This window comes from Siniperca chuatsi, linkage group LG2, assembly GCF_020085105.1.
Source record: "Siniperca chuatsi isolate FFG_IHB_CAS linkage group LG2, ASM2008510v1, whole genome shotgun sequence".
Taxonomy (NCBI): Eukaryota; Metazoa; Chordata; class Actinopteri; order Centrarchiformes; family Sinipercidae; genus Siniperca; species Siniperca chuatsi.
Genome location: NC_058043.1, coordinates 26,466,952 through 26,482,647, shown reverse-complemented (window position 1 = coordinate 26,482,647; position 15,696 = coordinate 26,466,952). Strand labels below are relative to the sequence as shown.

Sequence of the window (15,696 nt, the reverse complement as noted above, 5' to 3'; positions counted from 1 at the left end):
ATTTTCTTTTAATATCCTATGTATATAATTTGGAGTATTTTTTTCTGAGAATATTCCCTTAAATTTCCAATTTTTGTTTCTAGGTGTGGACACAAACCACTGTCCTGGTAGAGACAATGATGCACTGCCCTTCAAAATCTATGGAGTGAAAAAATTCCTCCCTGCAGGGATGCTCCTAATGCAACTCTCTCCCACTCCCTCGAAGTGTGTACAGTGCATAAAATAACTGGGATACAAAAATAGCCGGCTTGGGTTTAGCGCAATGACAAAAACGTAGCTTTCCTTTTGTGTCAATTGAGACAGGCGCTCAGCACCAATAGGCGTCGGAGGAGGTGGCATATGCTAATGAGGGACAAATGTCCGCTGACCATGACCTTGAGAAACACAGTATAAAGGAGGGCACATCTCACCAAGCTGTTATTTCGTTGTGGTCGTCCTGGGGTCAGTGGACAACTTTTTGCCTTTGTTTGGTAGGTTGTTTATTACGCATTTTACGCGCGGGTTGGCTGCCCTTTAAAGCGTCTTGTAGAGTAATTCTTTTCTTTACAGAAGTTTAGTCATACTGTTTACCTTCGCTGGCACGTGTCAGTTAACGCGCTATGCGTTTCTATATTTTTTTGTTCTCATTTGGTGATAGTGGATTTGCGCTCTTAACGCACACGCAGTGTTTTCATGGCCACGTTTTGTGTTCATCAATAATGGAAGGCTGAAGTAACCAAAAACAGCTCTAACATATACCGAACTACTGACCCTAACGCAAAGCTTTGTTTTCTTACCAAAGGAATTCCTCACCTCGTCTGTGTCACTGGTGCGTCCGGTTGCCACCATGTCTCGCTTTGACACGAAGGAGTTCGGGGAGGCTGCACCGTTTTTACGCAAATCTGACTTGGAGCTGCTGGCGGCGCACACCATCGCTTCTGACGGTAGGCCTAATAAGGAGAGTTCAAAGAAACGGAACCTTGTAGGGCAAATCACATTAAAAATATTCATATCAGAAATTAATTCAATTTCGATTCAATATGAGATTCGTGTCGGTTTTTAAATAAGGGGAAAACTCATCTGATGGTGTGAGATCCCCCCCATGTCATTGCAGTTTCATTTGTTGCAGTGTTTTTAAAGAAACAATGAACAATGAAACATGGCAAAATAAGTATAAAAATATTACTTACTTTAAGATAATTTGTTCTGGGAACAAATGAAACAATATCACCAAACTGTTTTCAGAAAGTAAAATGTTACAATTTATCACTATTCTATTGTGATAAATAGTTTTTTGAAAGGTGCTATATAAATAAAGTTTTAAATAACTTCTTCAATAACACACTTGTTGACATGAGTATTTTGCCACACAGATTAATTTGTGTAATATTTTTATTTAGTGATTATCAGGTTTTTTTTTTAAATTGTCTCCGCCAACATTTGTATTGTAGAGAGTTTTGCTGTTTCCAAGCATTCTCCCACTCAGTGCGCACCCTCTGCTGTACTGTTAGGTAAGAAGCGAGCCTGGATCCCTGATGAAAAAGAGGCGTACATTGAGATTGAGATCAAGGAGCTCAGCGGTGACAAAGTCATTGTTGAAACCAAAGATGGGAAGGTAAGTGATCATCCCTCTCTATGCAGTAATGAATGAAAACCTAAGCTATTAGACACCTCTTCTTTAACACTGTATGCACAGTACAGTCCCGTGCTCCCCTCCTCATGTCTGCCTGCGCCCATCACTTTAGACTCTGACAGTGAAGGACTGTGACATCCAGCAGATGAACCCTCCTAAATTTGACATGATTGAAGACATGGCCATGCTGACGCACCTCAACGAGGCCTCAGTGCTGTACAACCTGCGCAGACGCTACTCTGCCTGGATGATCTATGTGAGTATCCCATTATGGACCGATGGCACTGCCCCTCTCCCATGTTTCCATGTTCCCTGAAGAGGCATGATTATCCAGATTCAATTACAGAATTCAACTGTAAGATTCAGCAAAGTCAACCTGTCAGTAGCAGAACTGGTCATTCTGGCGGTAGGGGCTGTATTATAGTGGGTTAATATTGTTGCATGTCCTGTTCCCTCAGACCTACTCCGGGCTCTTCTGTGTGACCGTGAATCCATACAAATGGCTGCCCGTCTACACAGCCCCTGTGGTCGCCGTCTACAAAGGCAAACGCCGGTCCGAAGTGCCGCCACACATCTACTCCATCGCAGACAATGCATATAATGACATGCTGCGCAGTGAGTGTTCCCATACACTAAAATATTATAACAACATACAATATACACACACACACACACTTACACACTTTTTTCCTTCTTCATCAGATCGCGAGAACCAGTCCATGCTCATCACGTAAGTATCACCTGCTTCAAATGTGTATATTTTTTGTCTTGTTTCAAGTCACCCATTATAGAAGAACCAGACAGCTTGTGACTGTATGAGTAGCCATATAACATATAGTCCGTCCACACACAGCCACTTTAAATTTATTTTTTTCCTCCAAAGTTTTTTTGGCTTTTACTGAAATCTATTCCTCACTTTTTTTCTTTCTGTTTTGTAATATGCAGTGTAACTGATTTTGATTTACACTACCTTCACCAGTGAGCAGTTTTTACCTGTTTGTATATACACTTTGTTATTTTTCACACTCCTATAGCGGAGAATCCGGTGCTGGCAAAACTGTCAACACGAAACGTGTCATTCAGTATTTTGCCATTGTGGCAGCTCTTGGGGACACACCTGCCAAAAAAGCAGTAAGGCTGATGTGGCAACCCATATTTTTTGTTTCCCAGCTTTTTTTTTGCTGTATTTTATTTTTATTTTCTTCATTTTTTCTTTTGTGGTCCCAGGAATCCTTCACTGTATTCCCTTTAAACTGTGTCCATACATTTTCCTCACTGTCAAAATGGTGAATGCGAGAACTGATTACATTCATGTCTGAGTCTTCACCCCCCTCATGTGTTGTGTAGCCCTTTCCAGCCACTTTACTCTGCTTTCTTATTGATTTTTAAACTATTTTTCTTTTCACCTTTTCCATTACCATTTTTTTTTTGGCTACACATTTTTCATTATCTTTCCCTTTGCTTTGAGTTTTGGTTTTGACTTTTCTGTGTTGTTTTCTGTTCATTTTTCCTACCTTTCGCTCCCCTGCGTTCACCGCACTTCATCATATAAAACAAGGTGGCCATTGGTTTTTACCACAGCTTTAACAAACAGTATCTAATTTTCCAGTTGGTTATGATGTTCCCCTTTGGTTGTAAAATCATTATTCAATCATGCTTTATATGATATGACACTCACAGGCTTCTCACCTTATTCTTTTGCAGCAAGGACCTGCCACTAAAACAGGGGTGAGTTTAAGCTGCAGAAAACAATAATGCAGCTACATTATGTTTAACAATTTAAAATTAACTGTAAATTGTAAAATGAAATAAAAAGTGACTGGGCATCTTTACATTTTACTTTTAATGATCTCTCCCAGGGGACTCTGGAGGATCAGATCATTGAGGCGAACCCTGCCATGGAGGCGTTTGGTAACGCTAAAACGCTAAGGAATGACAACTCATCCCGTTTTGTGAGTACCTGGAAAATTCCCTGTATATAGTATACTGTATATACATTCAAATGGGTTTGATATTCCTGCTATTTGTTGGCCGATTTCTGGAGCATTTCAAAGATATTTTGTACATTTTCCCACAGGGCAAGTTCATCAGGATCCACTTTGGACCTACTGGCAAACTAGCCTCGGCTGATATTGATATATGTGAGTTAATGGTCAGACATTGTATTCATCATTATCATCATCATCATCATGTGTTTCATTTATTGATTCATGTCCAATATGAACATGTTACTCTTCTTTCTGTCCTTCAGATCTTCTGGAAAAATCCAGAGTCATATTTCAGCAGCCTGGTGAGAGGAGCTACCACATCTACTACCAGATCATGTCGCAGAAGAAACCCGAACTGTTAGGTTAGTCATTCTGGCTGCTTCGGATATTTTATTACGTACCGCTGCAGGACTGTGATGTGATCCTGTAAACTCTTTGATCCAGACATGCTGCTGGTGTCCTCCAACCCGTACGACTACCACTTCTGCTCCCAGGGCGTGACCACCGTGGAGAACATGGATGACGGACAGGAGCTGATGGCCACTGATGTAAGAGCTTTTTATTTTTCCCACATGGAGAGAAATTCCGCTGCATTTTAACACAGCATGTTGAGTAGATTTGTGAAGCTGGGAGATTACTTTTCTCGGCTTCTTTACAGCATGCCATGGACATCCTCGGCTTCCTGCCCGATGAGAAGTATGGCTGCTATAAAATAGTTGGAGCCATCATGCACTTTGGCAACATGAAATTCAAGCAAAGGCAGCGTGAGGAGCAGGCGGAGGCTGACGGCACTGAAAGTGAGAGCCAGTGACAAGACACTTGGCACAAAAACAACCATTGTATCTAAAAGCAAGTTTGTGATTTTTGTCCTGTTTGTTCACCAGGTGCAGACAAGGCCTCATACCTGATGGGAGTCAGTTCCGCTGACCTCATCAAGGGCCTCCTCCACCCAAGGGTGAAGGTGGGGAATGAGTATGTGGTGAAGGGACAGAATGTCGAACAGGTGAGGAGATGCAATGTCTGCTGTCTGTGATTTGTTTCATTATTTTAGTAACCAGAAAGACAATGAATGAGATCATTTTTCTGTAATATGAGGTGGGAAATGAAGCACTATTGAACAACAAATCTATCAATATATCAGATATATTGATACACAGCTGAACTGCGGTATAAAAGGTACTTTTTCTACAAGGTAGAAAAAATTCAGCGCACTTTATTCTGCTGACGAGGGACGGCTTCTTAATTCTCAGTCGATCCATACACTCGCCACTCCACACACACACACTAGAATCTGGTATCCAAGCAACAGAGGCTATCCATGTGAATGACAGCTGTATTCCTCCTGTGTGTGTGGATGTGTGGATGTGTGCATGGGTGCGGTAGGTTACCTACGCTGTTGGTGCTCTGGCCAAAGCCACGTATGACCGCATGTTCAAATGGCTCGTGATACGGATCAACCGGACCCTGTACACCTCCCTGCCCCGCCAGTACTTCATAGGAGTCCTGGACATCGCTGGGTTTGAGATCTTTGAAGTAAGTTGATCCATACTGCAATTCTTTTTCAGAGATTAAAGTTATATTTATTAAAAACTATTACCATCACACTGGTTTTCTGTTTCTATGGTCATATTTTGGTTGAATATCAACAGGTGCTCTGTTTGTGCCTCATCCTTTCTTATTGTGATGAATTAGCTTTACTGCAGGATGAACCTCCGTAACATGTTCTCATATTTTTCATGCTGTTCACTCCTAATGCTTCCTCTGAACACCTGTTACTTTCATTGCAGCTCAACAGCTTTGAGCAGCTGTGCATCAACTTCACAAATGAGAAACTGCAACAGTTTTTCAACCACCACATGTTCATCCTGGAGCAGGAGGAGTACAAGAGGGAGGGCATCGAATGGACCTTCATTGACTTCGGGCTGGACCTTCAAGCTTGCATTGATCTCATTGAAAAGGTAAACAAAGTGTTTTATCCATAATAGATCAAATTTAATTGTAAATGAGTGTTAGACTAACACTCTGCTCGCCCTCCAGCCGCTGGGCATCATGTCCATCCTCGAAGAGGAGTGCATGTTCCCAAAGGCCACAGACAACAGCTTCAAAGCCAAGATGTATGATAATCACATTGGCAAGTCGCCTAATTTTCAAAAGCCACGGCCAGACAAGAAGCGCAAGTACGAGGCCCATTTTGAGCTGGTGCACTATGCCGGAGTGGTAAGTGTGTTCTCACTAAAGCCCTGAGCCCCCTGAGTCTTACAACATTGATTATTACATATAGAAATCAATCATTTGGATGTCCCTGCTGTTTTTGTACAGGTACCATACAACATTATTGGCTGGCTGGACAAAAATAAAGACCCACTGAATGAGACGGTGGTAGCCTGTTTCCGGAAATCCTCCAACAAGCTGCTAGCTTCTCTGTATGAGAATTATGTCGGTTCAGACGCAGGTACAGTAAACGGGATTCTGGCAGAGGACTATAGCATATAGGGGACACCTTAAGGTGGTCACATTAATCACTCTGCTAATTATCTCGCAGCATTCGACTCCAAGACTGGCAGCAAGGAAAAGAGGAAGAAGGCAGCCTCTTTCCAGACCGTGTCTCAGGTTCACAAGGTGAGACTGACACCACAGGGGAAAATGGTCCATTACTGATGCAGTTGAATGCAGGCAGAGGTTATTCCAAATAACTTTCAATGTTTTGTGTGATGTGAGAAATTGTGGGCCATCACTGGACAGCTGGGACGGAGGTAGTTAAGACTTGCAGTGATGTTTAGGGCAATGATCACATGAACATCACTTTAAGTCTGTGCTGGCTCCTCTCTCCTTTACATCAAGGATTCCGCATGCGAGTAACACAAAAGTCCTGCAGAATAAAACGTTTTACATGAAGAGTTTGTTGTTGTTTTTTTGCAATGAGAGATGTTTTAATAGTAGAATAGTCGAGGTATTTTTATTCACTCATTTATCTTGATTTGCGGTGTTTCTCCTTCCCTCCAGGAAAATCTGAATAAGCTGATGACCAACCTCCGCAGTACCCAGCCTCACTTTGTTCGCTGCATCATCCCTAATGAGACCAAGACTCCAGGTAACACACAGCACAATCATCACATATCATCAGGAGCTAAACAAATGGGACTAGGCTCATGCTTAAAACCTGTTCACCGCAGGGATCATGGATCCATTCATGGTGCTGCACCAGCTGCGCTGCAACGGTGTGCTGGAAGGCATCAGAATCTGCAGAAAGGGCTTTCCCAACCGCCTGCTCTACGCTGAATTCAAACAGCGGTACAGATCACGCTCTGATCACATTTTTGGATATCATGGCATGGACTTTGAGTCACAGTGATAATCAGTCCTGAAACACTCTTTTATTAATTTATCCAGCTACCGCATCCTGAACCCCCATGCCATCCCTGATGATAAGTTTGTGGACAGCAGGAAAGCTGCAGAGAAGCTGCTGGCCTCCCTGGATATCGACCACAACCAGTATAAATTTGGACACACAAAGGTAGGAGGTCGCTGCTTGTGTAATGCAGAGAATGGCAAAATAGTCAGCCAGCACGCCTCATATGGTTATTAAAAATGATTTCAAAATTGGAAAAACATAGTGATGGTCTTATTTTTTTTTTAACGAGTGTGTCTTCTCTGAGTCTTAAGTGATGGATTCTTAGTTTTCATGACGTTATTTTTGGTTAGGTGTTTTTAATAAAAAAAAAAAAAAGATTAGAGTACTGTCAAACCCTGAAACCTTAATCATTGTTTCATTTCACAACCTCACCCCATGGCTTCATGTAGGTGTTCTTCAAGGCAGGTCTGCTGGGTCACCTCGAGGAGCTGAGGGATGAGCGTTTGGCCAAAGTCCTGACGTTGCTGCAGGCAGCCGCTCGTGGCAAAATCATGAGGATGGAGCTGCTGAAGTTGATGGAAAGGAGGTAAAAAGTGACTTTAACTTTTGTCGACAAAAGACTTTTTGTGAACCTGAATGAATATAAAATGTATTCATAGGCACAGGAAAGCCTTTGAGCTAAAGGTGAAGAGCAAAGAGAGAACATGAGTACAAAAAAATAAAAATAAAAGACCTCCCCCAACAGTTGCTTCTCTGAACAGGTTCAATAGCAACACGATCAGCTGTGAGCCTTTCAGCTTGTGATACACTATACCTTAGTGTTCACTCCCTCGCTCTAGTATGCGTGGCATGCAAGGGCAGTGTTATCGGCGTGTGTGAGGCGTGTGCTTGCCCTTGTATGGTTACCAGGCATGTGTGTGGCCCTACTGTTAATGAGGTCCCCATCCCACTCTCTCTCACACACACACACACACACACACACCCCTCTCGCAGGTCTCTGGCCATTCTCTCCATCCACTATCTCTAACTTAAACAATGCTGAGGGTGTCCTTAGAGCCAGGTGGCGACATGTGTCAAGTGGCAGCTGCTCGGGCCCTCCCTAAAAATACAACCCCGGCCCCCTCCATGCCCGATGGCCCCTGGCCCCTTTTGTCCACGGCGCCTGTACTTCTAAGTGAGTGCATTGGTGGGATATGTGGCGGGTGACAGAGGATTAAAGTCGGGCGTTGGACAGAGGGCTTTAGTTTCTAAATAAACACAGACGCTCACCTTTGAGAGGCACCCGGCATGGAGTCATGTCAAAAATGCAATCAGCTCCCCCCACCCTCATTCAGTCACCTACCACTCTGGCGTGTGCACGCTCACTCCAACTCACCCTCTAAACACTGACAGGAAGTCCTTGACCAGTCTGCTCTGGGTCCATATTTAGGGCTGTGAGACGCCATTCTACTGAGACTAAATCAATCTGGTAACCCTGTTTGGTCACAGTCATGAAACGTCAAAAGCAGCATTAGGTGTATGATTTCATGTCGCATCCCTCTGTGTATGATTAGATACAAGGGAGTGGATAGTTGCAGGTTTAGTGCCAAAAATTAAGTGCCAAGGAGAAGTAACTAAATAAATAGACGGGGAACTCCAGGATCTTTTTGACCTTCTTCTCTTTACTTGATCTGAACTTGACTTTTAAAACACCATGTGGTCTACATCCATGCTTCCCAACCTTTTGTGTCTGATGTAACCCCACAGCCCTGTCCGATGAGTTCCATCGACACCACCACCAGTCATGTTCCGAATGTATTCATTTGTATTTAAATTAAACTTGTAAATCAAAATTAAAATTAATTTAAACTGTTTATCCATTACTTTTAGCTAACTAGTTCAACCATTAATCAATTACTTTTAACTTGGCATTTATTCAGTACTTTTATCTAACTATTTTAACTGTTGGCAGGGACATCCAAATGATTGATTTATGATTGATTTATTACTTTTAGCTATTTTCAACCATTTATCCATTACTTTTAGCTAACTGTTTAGACCTCTCTACCTGCTTGTTAACTAGACTTTTCACGCACTCTCAATCCCAAACTGCTGTGTTTGGGTGTTTCAGCTGACTCAGTATGTGGATATATATTTTTAAATCAAATCATAATTGGGGTTTGTTTTTTTTTTCAAATTAGTTGAGCTATTCCACAATTATTACATGTACCCCTTGGCAATTGCAGAAATACCTCCCTGGGGTACAAGTATACCTGACTGGTCTCTGTGCCATTTTAGATTTGTTTTTAACCTGACAAGAAAAACTTTTGTGGTAGAAAAATCCTCACTCTTCCATTCCCTCCTTTTATTTTGTCCTGTTTTCAGGGAGGCTCTGATGATCATCCAGTGGAACATCCGGGCCTTCAACGCTGTCAAGCACTGGCCCTGGATGAAGCTCTTCTTCAAAATCAAGCCTCTCCTGAGGAGCGCCACCACTGAGAAAGAGCTGGTCTCTCTGAAGGAGGAGCTGGCCAAGCTTAAGGAGGCTTTGGAAAAATCTGAGGTCAAGCGCAAAGAGCTGGAGGAGAGGCAGGTCAGCCTGATCCAAGAGAAGAATGACCTCTCTCTACAGCTGCAGGCAGTAAGTGGCACTCCTAAAGTATTCACACATTCAGCTTTTGGAAAGAAGAAAGATACCGTAGTAGTGTGGGAATGCACTGAACGTATACTCTTTCTCGCCTCTCTCCCATAGGAGCAGGACAATCTGGCAGATGCCGAGGACCGCTGTGACCTTCTCATCAAAACTAAGATCCAGCTGGAGGCCAAAGTGAAAGAAATCATGGAGAGGTTGGAGGACGAGGAGGAGATGAGCGCTAATGTGCTCGCCAAGAAGCGCAAGCTGGAGGACGAGTGCGCTGAGCTGAAGAAAGACATTGACGATCTTGAAATCACTCTGGCTAAAGTGGAAAAGGAGAAACATGCCACTGAGAACAAGGTAAGGAAATTGGAAAAGGAGAGCAGTGAGTTGCATCAAGAGGGCGCCAAGAGGGCACAGAAAGATCCACAGCACATTCAGTGGATTGTATGTGTAGGGGGGAAAAGTGTCAATATATTTTCTTCTTCTGGCTCGCAGGTGAAGAACCTGATTGAGGAAATGGCAGCTCTAGATGAAACTATACTGAAGCTGACCAAGGAGAAGAAGGCTCTTCTGGAGGCTCACCAGCAGACTCTGGATGACCTGCAGGCAGAAGAAGACAAGGTCAACATTCTGACCAAAGCCAAGGCAAAGCTGGAGCAACAAGTAGATGATGTGAGTTTATTTATAGCCTAAAAAAGCAGAGGAAAACAATATCATTATATCATTTAGTCCACAGGGGGTGACACATCATGTACATAACATGTAACATTATTCAACCTTCCTACTGTAAATCAGCTGGAGGGCTCACTGGAACAAGAGAAGAAGCTGCGTATGGACCTGGAACGGGTCAGACGTAAGCTGGAGGGAGATCTGAAACTCTCCTTGGAGTCTGTTATGGACTTGGAGAACGACAAGCAGCAACTCGACGAGAAGCTGAAAAAGTGAGAGTGTTGGTGTATTCACAGAAAAACGTTATCTTGCTATTAAGAATTAACGATTAACGATGATCACCAATTATTTTCTATCAGGAAAGACTTTGAAATGAATGAGATGAGCACAAGGATTGAAGATGAGCAAGCCTTGGTCAATCAGCTCCAGAAGAAGATAAAGGAGCTACAGGTGGAAACTAGTCTCTTAACCTCTAATAGAGCAGTTACTAAACATCATTTTGACAAAATAACTTACCATTGCTTTCCTCCAGGCTCGTACAGAGGAGCTGGAGGAAGAGCTGGAGGCCGACCGGGCTTGCAGGGCCAAAGTGGAGAAGCAGCGTAGCGATGTGGCTCGTGAGCTGGAAGAGCTGAGCGAGCGCCTGGAGGAGGCTGGTGGGGCCACCTCAGCCCAGATCGAGATGAACAAGAAGAGAGAGGCGGATTTTCTGAAGCTGCGGCGAGACCTGGAGGAAGCCATGCTGCACCACGAGGCCACGACGGCAGCCTTGCGCAAGAAGCACGCTGACAGCGTTGCAGAGCTGAGCGAGCAGATCGACAGCCTGCAGCGGGTCAAGCAGAAGCTGGAGAAGGAGAGGAGCGAGGCCAAGATGGAGGTCGACGATCTGGCCTCTACTGTGGAGCAGCTCTCCAAGGGCAAGGTAGGTAGAAAAAAAGAAGATAAGCGCACGGAAAGATAGTAGTAGTATGGGACCAAACGAGACGAAATTTCCATCTCTTGTTTGCAGGCCACTTCAGAGAAGATGTGTCGTCTGTATGAAGACCAAATGAATGAGGCTAAAGCAAAGGCTGATGAGCTCCAGAGGCAGCTCAACGAAACCAACACCCAAAGGGCCCGTGCTCAGGCTGAGAGTGGTAAGGAACTTTCATTTTATCATAAATCTCACAAACAGATTTCACAGACCGGTTAGTAACACAGATACCTCCTGATGTAGGCGAGCTGAGCAGGAAGCTTGAAGAGCGGGAAGCCATGGTCTCCCAGCTCCAGCGTGCCAAGAACTCCTTCAGCCAGAATGTTGAGGACCTCAAGAAACAGCTGGAGGAGGAGAATAAGGTCAGCTCCTTATCACTGCATCAGTCGGTGGTTGATATTTACAATAGTTAACTACCTCTGTTCCTCCAGTTTCACTAACTGCTCTCCACCAATCTTGATTGATCTCTTAAGGCTAAGAACGCCCTGGCCCATGCGCTGCAGTCATCTCGACACGACTGTGATCTTCTGAGAGAGCAGTACGACGAGGAGCAGGAGGCCAAGGCTGATCTGCAGAGAGCTCTGTCCAAGGCCAACGCTGAGGTGGCTCAGTGGAGGACGAAGTATGAAACTGACGCCATCCAGAGGACTGAAGAGCTGGAGGAAGCCAAGTGAGTGAGATGTATTTTTCACTTACAGAATATGATGGTACACAATGATCATTTGAATGCATGAGCAGCAAATGTGTTTGCCTCTCATTAGGAAGAAGCTAGTGACACGTCTGCAGGAGGCTGAAGAGACGGTGGAGACTTCCAATGCCAAGTGCTCCTCCCTGGAGAAGACTAAACATCGGCTCCAGACAGAGATCGAGGACCTGGTCATAGATCTGGAGCGTGCCAATGCTGCAGCTGCTGTCTTGGACAAGAAGCAACGCAACTTTGACAAGGTATTAGCAGATGGCTGCTGTTACAGAGCATTGCTTTGGCTGGGAAATCTGTCTTACTACCTGATGACTTGGTAGGATTGGGTTCTGGTACCAGGTACAACAAGGCCAACTCATGACTTTTACTTCACTGTACTTTATTGTTTCCTCCAGGTGCTGGCTGAGTGGAGACAGAAGTACGAAGAGTGCCAATCAGAGCTGGAAACCTCTCAAAAAGAGTCTCGTGGCCTGAGCACAGAGCTCTTCAAACTGAAGAACTCCTACGAGGAGACCCTGGATCATCTGGAGACTATCAAGAGGGAGAACAAGAACCTCCAAGGTACTTGTTGTTGTAGCTCACATCATGAACGCCCAGTTAGAAGGTTGCATTAAAACAGAGCATTAGTTTTACCTTGCCTTTATGCAAAATCTAAATTATTTTTCTATCTCTGCTCCCCCAGAGGAGATTGCTGACCTGTCAGATCAAATCAGTCAGGGAGTGAAGACCATCCATGAGCTGGAGAAAATGAAGAAGGGTCTGGACATGGAGAAAAGTGAGATTCAAGCGGCCCTGGAGGAAGCTGAAGTAAGCAGTTTGCTGAGATCTCTCACTTCCTCCTTCTTGTTGTCTGAGATATTTTTTGACATGACCTACAGAATATCTTCAAGCATTAAGCATCTGTCTGTCACAGGGCACTCTGGAGCATGAAGAAAGCAAATCTCTCCGCATCCAGCTGGAGCTTAACCAGATCAAGGCTGATGTTGACAGGAAGCTGGCAGAGAAGGATGAGGAAATTGACAGCCTTCGGTGAGATTCATTGATTACTCTTTTCGTCCTTCTTTATAGCAGATCTGTGATTCTATCCCATCAACCGCTCAATGCAAACTGCTTCCTCCTAATTATTCTCTTCACAACGTCTTTCACCTTCTAGCCGTAACCACCAGAGAATACTGGAGTCCATGCAGGCCACCTTGGATGCAGAGGCCAAGTCTCGCAACGAGGCAGTGCGACTGAGAAAGAAGATGGAGGGCGACCTGAATGAGATGGAGGTGCAGCTGAGCCATGCCAACAGGCAGGCCTCAGAGTCTCAGAAATTCCTGAGAAACCTGCAGGTTCAGATCAAGGTGAGTCATCTAGCAGCCAATCAATGAACTTACCTGATGTGTCAGATTAATTAGTACATAGAACAAATTCCAGCGTTAATATGTAATGTAATAAAATCTTTTGCTTGCACACAATCTGTGACTCCAGGACATTCAGTTGGAGCTTGATGAGACTATTCACCAGAACGAGGAGCTGAAGGAGCAGGTGGCGGTGACAGAGCGCCGCAACAACCTGCTGGCTGCTGAGGTGGAGGAGCTAAGGGCTCTGCTGGAGCAGAGCGACCGCGCACGCAAGTTAGCTGAGCATGAGCTGCTCGAGGCCACTGAGAGAGTCAACTTGTTGAACTCTCAGGTAGGAAGATGCATTTAAAACCACCCTGTGGTGCATTTATGATAAATAAATCACTTTGATAAATAGCTTATCAAAGGATGGCCATTTACTTTTAGTAGATGGGCGTGAAGAGGGTATTTCGTTTTCCAAGCTAGCTAGTCTTTGTGGTTGTTAGCTGAAAATATTCTGCTTTTCTAGCCTATTTGTTGCTCTGGTTCAGCTGCTCTGATTATTGATGGTATGTTAGGTTCCACTGAATCCCAGCGAGTGGTTACCAGTTTTAGCAATTAAAGAAACCATATTGAAAACAAGATAAACTGACATTTTAATCCTGAGATGATTCTTGAAATTGACTCTTTTGCCCCAGAACACTGGACTGATCAACCAGAAGAAGAAACTGGAGAGTGATCTGTCCATGCTGTCAAATGAGGTGGACGATGCTGTGCAGGAGTGCCGCAATGCAGAGGAGAAGGCCAAAAAGGCCATCACTGATGTAAGATCTTGAATAAACAAAATATAAAGTGTATGGTATAACATATTTACACTACAAAATAACTCAACATGTATCTACAGGGGGTTTGATAGTGATCTGGTTGACTTTCCAGCCTTCACTTTGTTTGTTATATTCTGTAATTTGATCTCTGCTGTAATTAACCAGATTACCTACATCTTCCGTACAGTCCACTGTAAGCTGTGCCAGAGGCCTGTTGATGTTGCTGCTGTTAGTTCCAGAACAGTTAGAGATTACTTAATGTCCATTTAACACTGATCCTTTTAATTTGCAGGCAGCCATGATGGCAGAGGAGCTGAAGAAGGAGCAGGACACCAGCGCCCATCTGGAAAGGATGAAGAAGAACATGGAGCAGACCATAAAAGACCTGCAGATGCGTCTGGACGAGGCTGAGCAGATCGCCCTCAAGGGAGGCAAGAAGCAGGTCCTGAAGTTGGAGGCCAGGGTGAGAGATAAGACAAATGAAATGCTTATGTGGTCACTCTTGCACCTGATAATCCTTGTAATGGGTAATGAGTTTTGTTTGTAATTTGTAATGAGTGGACTGGTCATTTTCTGATCTTGCTGCTAGGTCAAAGAACTGGAGAATGAACTGGAATCTGAGCAAAAGAAGAGCCAAGAGTATCAGAAGGGAGTACGCAAGTATGAGAGGAGAATCAAAGAGCTCTCCTACCAGGTAAACCACCTGTTTGCACATACAGCACTCTGGGGTGTAAAATATAAATGCATGTGTTTTGATTTTACAAATTGAAAAAAGGGTAAGACTCCCTGTGCTATTTGTGCAGGGTGAGGAAGACAAGAAGAACCTGGTCCGCCTGCAGGACCTCATCGACAAGATGCAAGCCAAGGTGAAGAGTTACAAGAGACAGACTGAAGAAGCGGTGAGTCCACTATCAGTAGTTTAGCATTATTGTACTTGTAACTTATCATCTTGACCACATCATTACCTATAGCTGGAGTGGTTTATATAGTAGAAAAATAACTGAAGAGCCTGAGCACCCCTTTAGTTCCCTGTACACTCAGTTGTTTTCTTGGTTTCCTCCTCTCTGCAGGAGGAGCAGGCAAACACCAACCTGTCTAAGTACAGGAAGCTCCAGCATGAGCTTGATGATGCAGAGGAGAGGGCTGACATGGCCGAATCGCAGGCCAACAAGCTCCGGGCCCGCACCAGGGATCAGGGTAGCAAGGTTAGTGAACTTAATACATAATGCATTTCATATTACAGTACACTGCCAAACTGTATGACCTTTGGAAGTATTTATTAAAATTAGCCAGCAGGCTTCATAACAAGAACTAATCTTAGAAGGGACTGGATGTAATCCTCGGTTAAAGATGACCTCACATAGCCGTCTCATGTGATCTCTAGTGCCGTCATGAGTAACTCTATGACACTGTGTATGTGGTTGCTAATAAACATCCCTGTCTTGTGTACTGCAGCTTGCTGAGTGATGTGGTGAGGCTGAACGCTGCGGCCAAACATATCACAGCCAACCAGCTGCAACAGCTGTGCTCAACTGTGAAGACGCACCCAAATAAAGACTTTTAAACCTTTTAAATGACTGTTTGGGGTTTTTGTTTTTTTTTTCAGTGTGAATATATGATAAAGATAGAAATCCCA

General features: G+C 44.0%; 1 protein-coding gene across 3 annotated transcripts; it reads left to right on the top strand.

Annotated features, from left to right (window-relative positions):
• Window positions 1–344: 344 nt before the first annotated feature.
• Window positions 345–15,634, top strand: myh7ba (myosin, heavy chain 7B, cardiac muscle, beta a). 3 transcript variants are annotated; one of them, XM_044220078.1, is made up of 44 exons: window positions 345–470; window positions 782–923; window positions 1,491–1,594; window positions 1,725–1,868; window positions 2,071–2,227; window positions 2,315–2,342; window positions 2,647–2,743; window positions 3,317–3,340; window positions 3,472–3,564; window positions 3,690–3,753; window positions 3,864–3,962; window positions 4,045–4,148; window positions 4,259–4,397; window positions 4,485–4,603; window positions 4,984–5,133; window positions 5,388–5,558; window positions 5,638–5,817; window positions 5,920–6,052; window positions 6,143–6,219; window positions 6,604–6,691; window positions 6,774–6,891; window positions 6,991–7,114; window positions 7,402–7,538; window positions 9,317–9,572; window positions 9,684–9,926; window positions 10,065–10,241; window positions 10,365–10,510; window positions 10,598–10,688; window positions 10,771–11,160; window positions 11,248–11,374; window positions 11,455–11,573; window positions 11,685–11,881; window positions 11,973–12,156; window positions 12,307–12,472; window positions 12,594–12,718; window positions 12,825–12,940; window positions 13,065–13,257; window positions 13,385–13,588; window positions 13,935–14,060; window positions 14,353–14,523; window positions 14,650–14,754; window positions 14,864–14,959; window positions 15,131–15,265; window positions 15,516–15,634. In XM_044220078.1, exons 1-44 carry the CDS (start codon window positions 357–359, stop codon window positions 15,525–15,527), a joined length of 5,985 nt encoding a protein of 1,994 aa, XP_044076013.1. In that variant the 5' UTR covers window positions 345–356; the 3' UTR covers window positions 15,528–15,634. The 3 variants fall into 3 exon arrangements, with proteins under 3 accessions (XP_044076013.1, XP_044076005.1, XP_044076020.1); XM_044220070.1 differs by lacking the exon at window positions 15,516–15,634 and having other exon boundaries at window positions 15,131–15,509; XM_044220085.1 differs by lacking the exons at window positions 345–470; window positions 782–923; window positions 1,491–1,594; ... (2 more) ...; window positions 2,647–2,743; window positions 15,516–15,634 and having other exon boundaries at window positions 2,321–2,342; window positions 15,131–15,509.
• Window positions 15,635–15,696: the final 62 nt, after the last annotated feature.

What these genes read in the sequence shown, in the direction of transcription:
- myh7ba (XM_044220070.1), top strand. Translation starts at nt 357, where the DNA reads ATGTCCGCTGACCATGACCTTGAGAAACACAGTATAAAGGAGGGCACA. An exon ending in CAACTTTTTGCCTTTGTTTG is followed by an intron (nt 471 to 781) that starts GTAGGTTGTTTA and finishes TTCTTACCAAAG; the next exon opens with GAATTCCTCACCTCGTCTGT. An exon ending in CCGTGTCTCAGGTTCACAAG is followed by an intron (nt 6,220 to 6,603) that starts GTGAGACTGACA and finishes CCTTCCCTCCAG; the next exon opens with GAAAATCTGAATAAGCTGAT.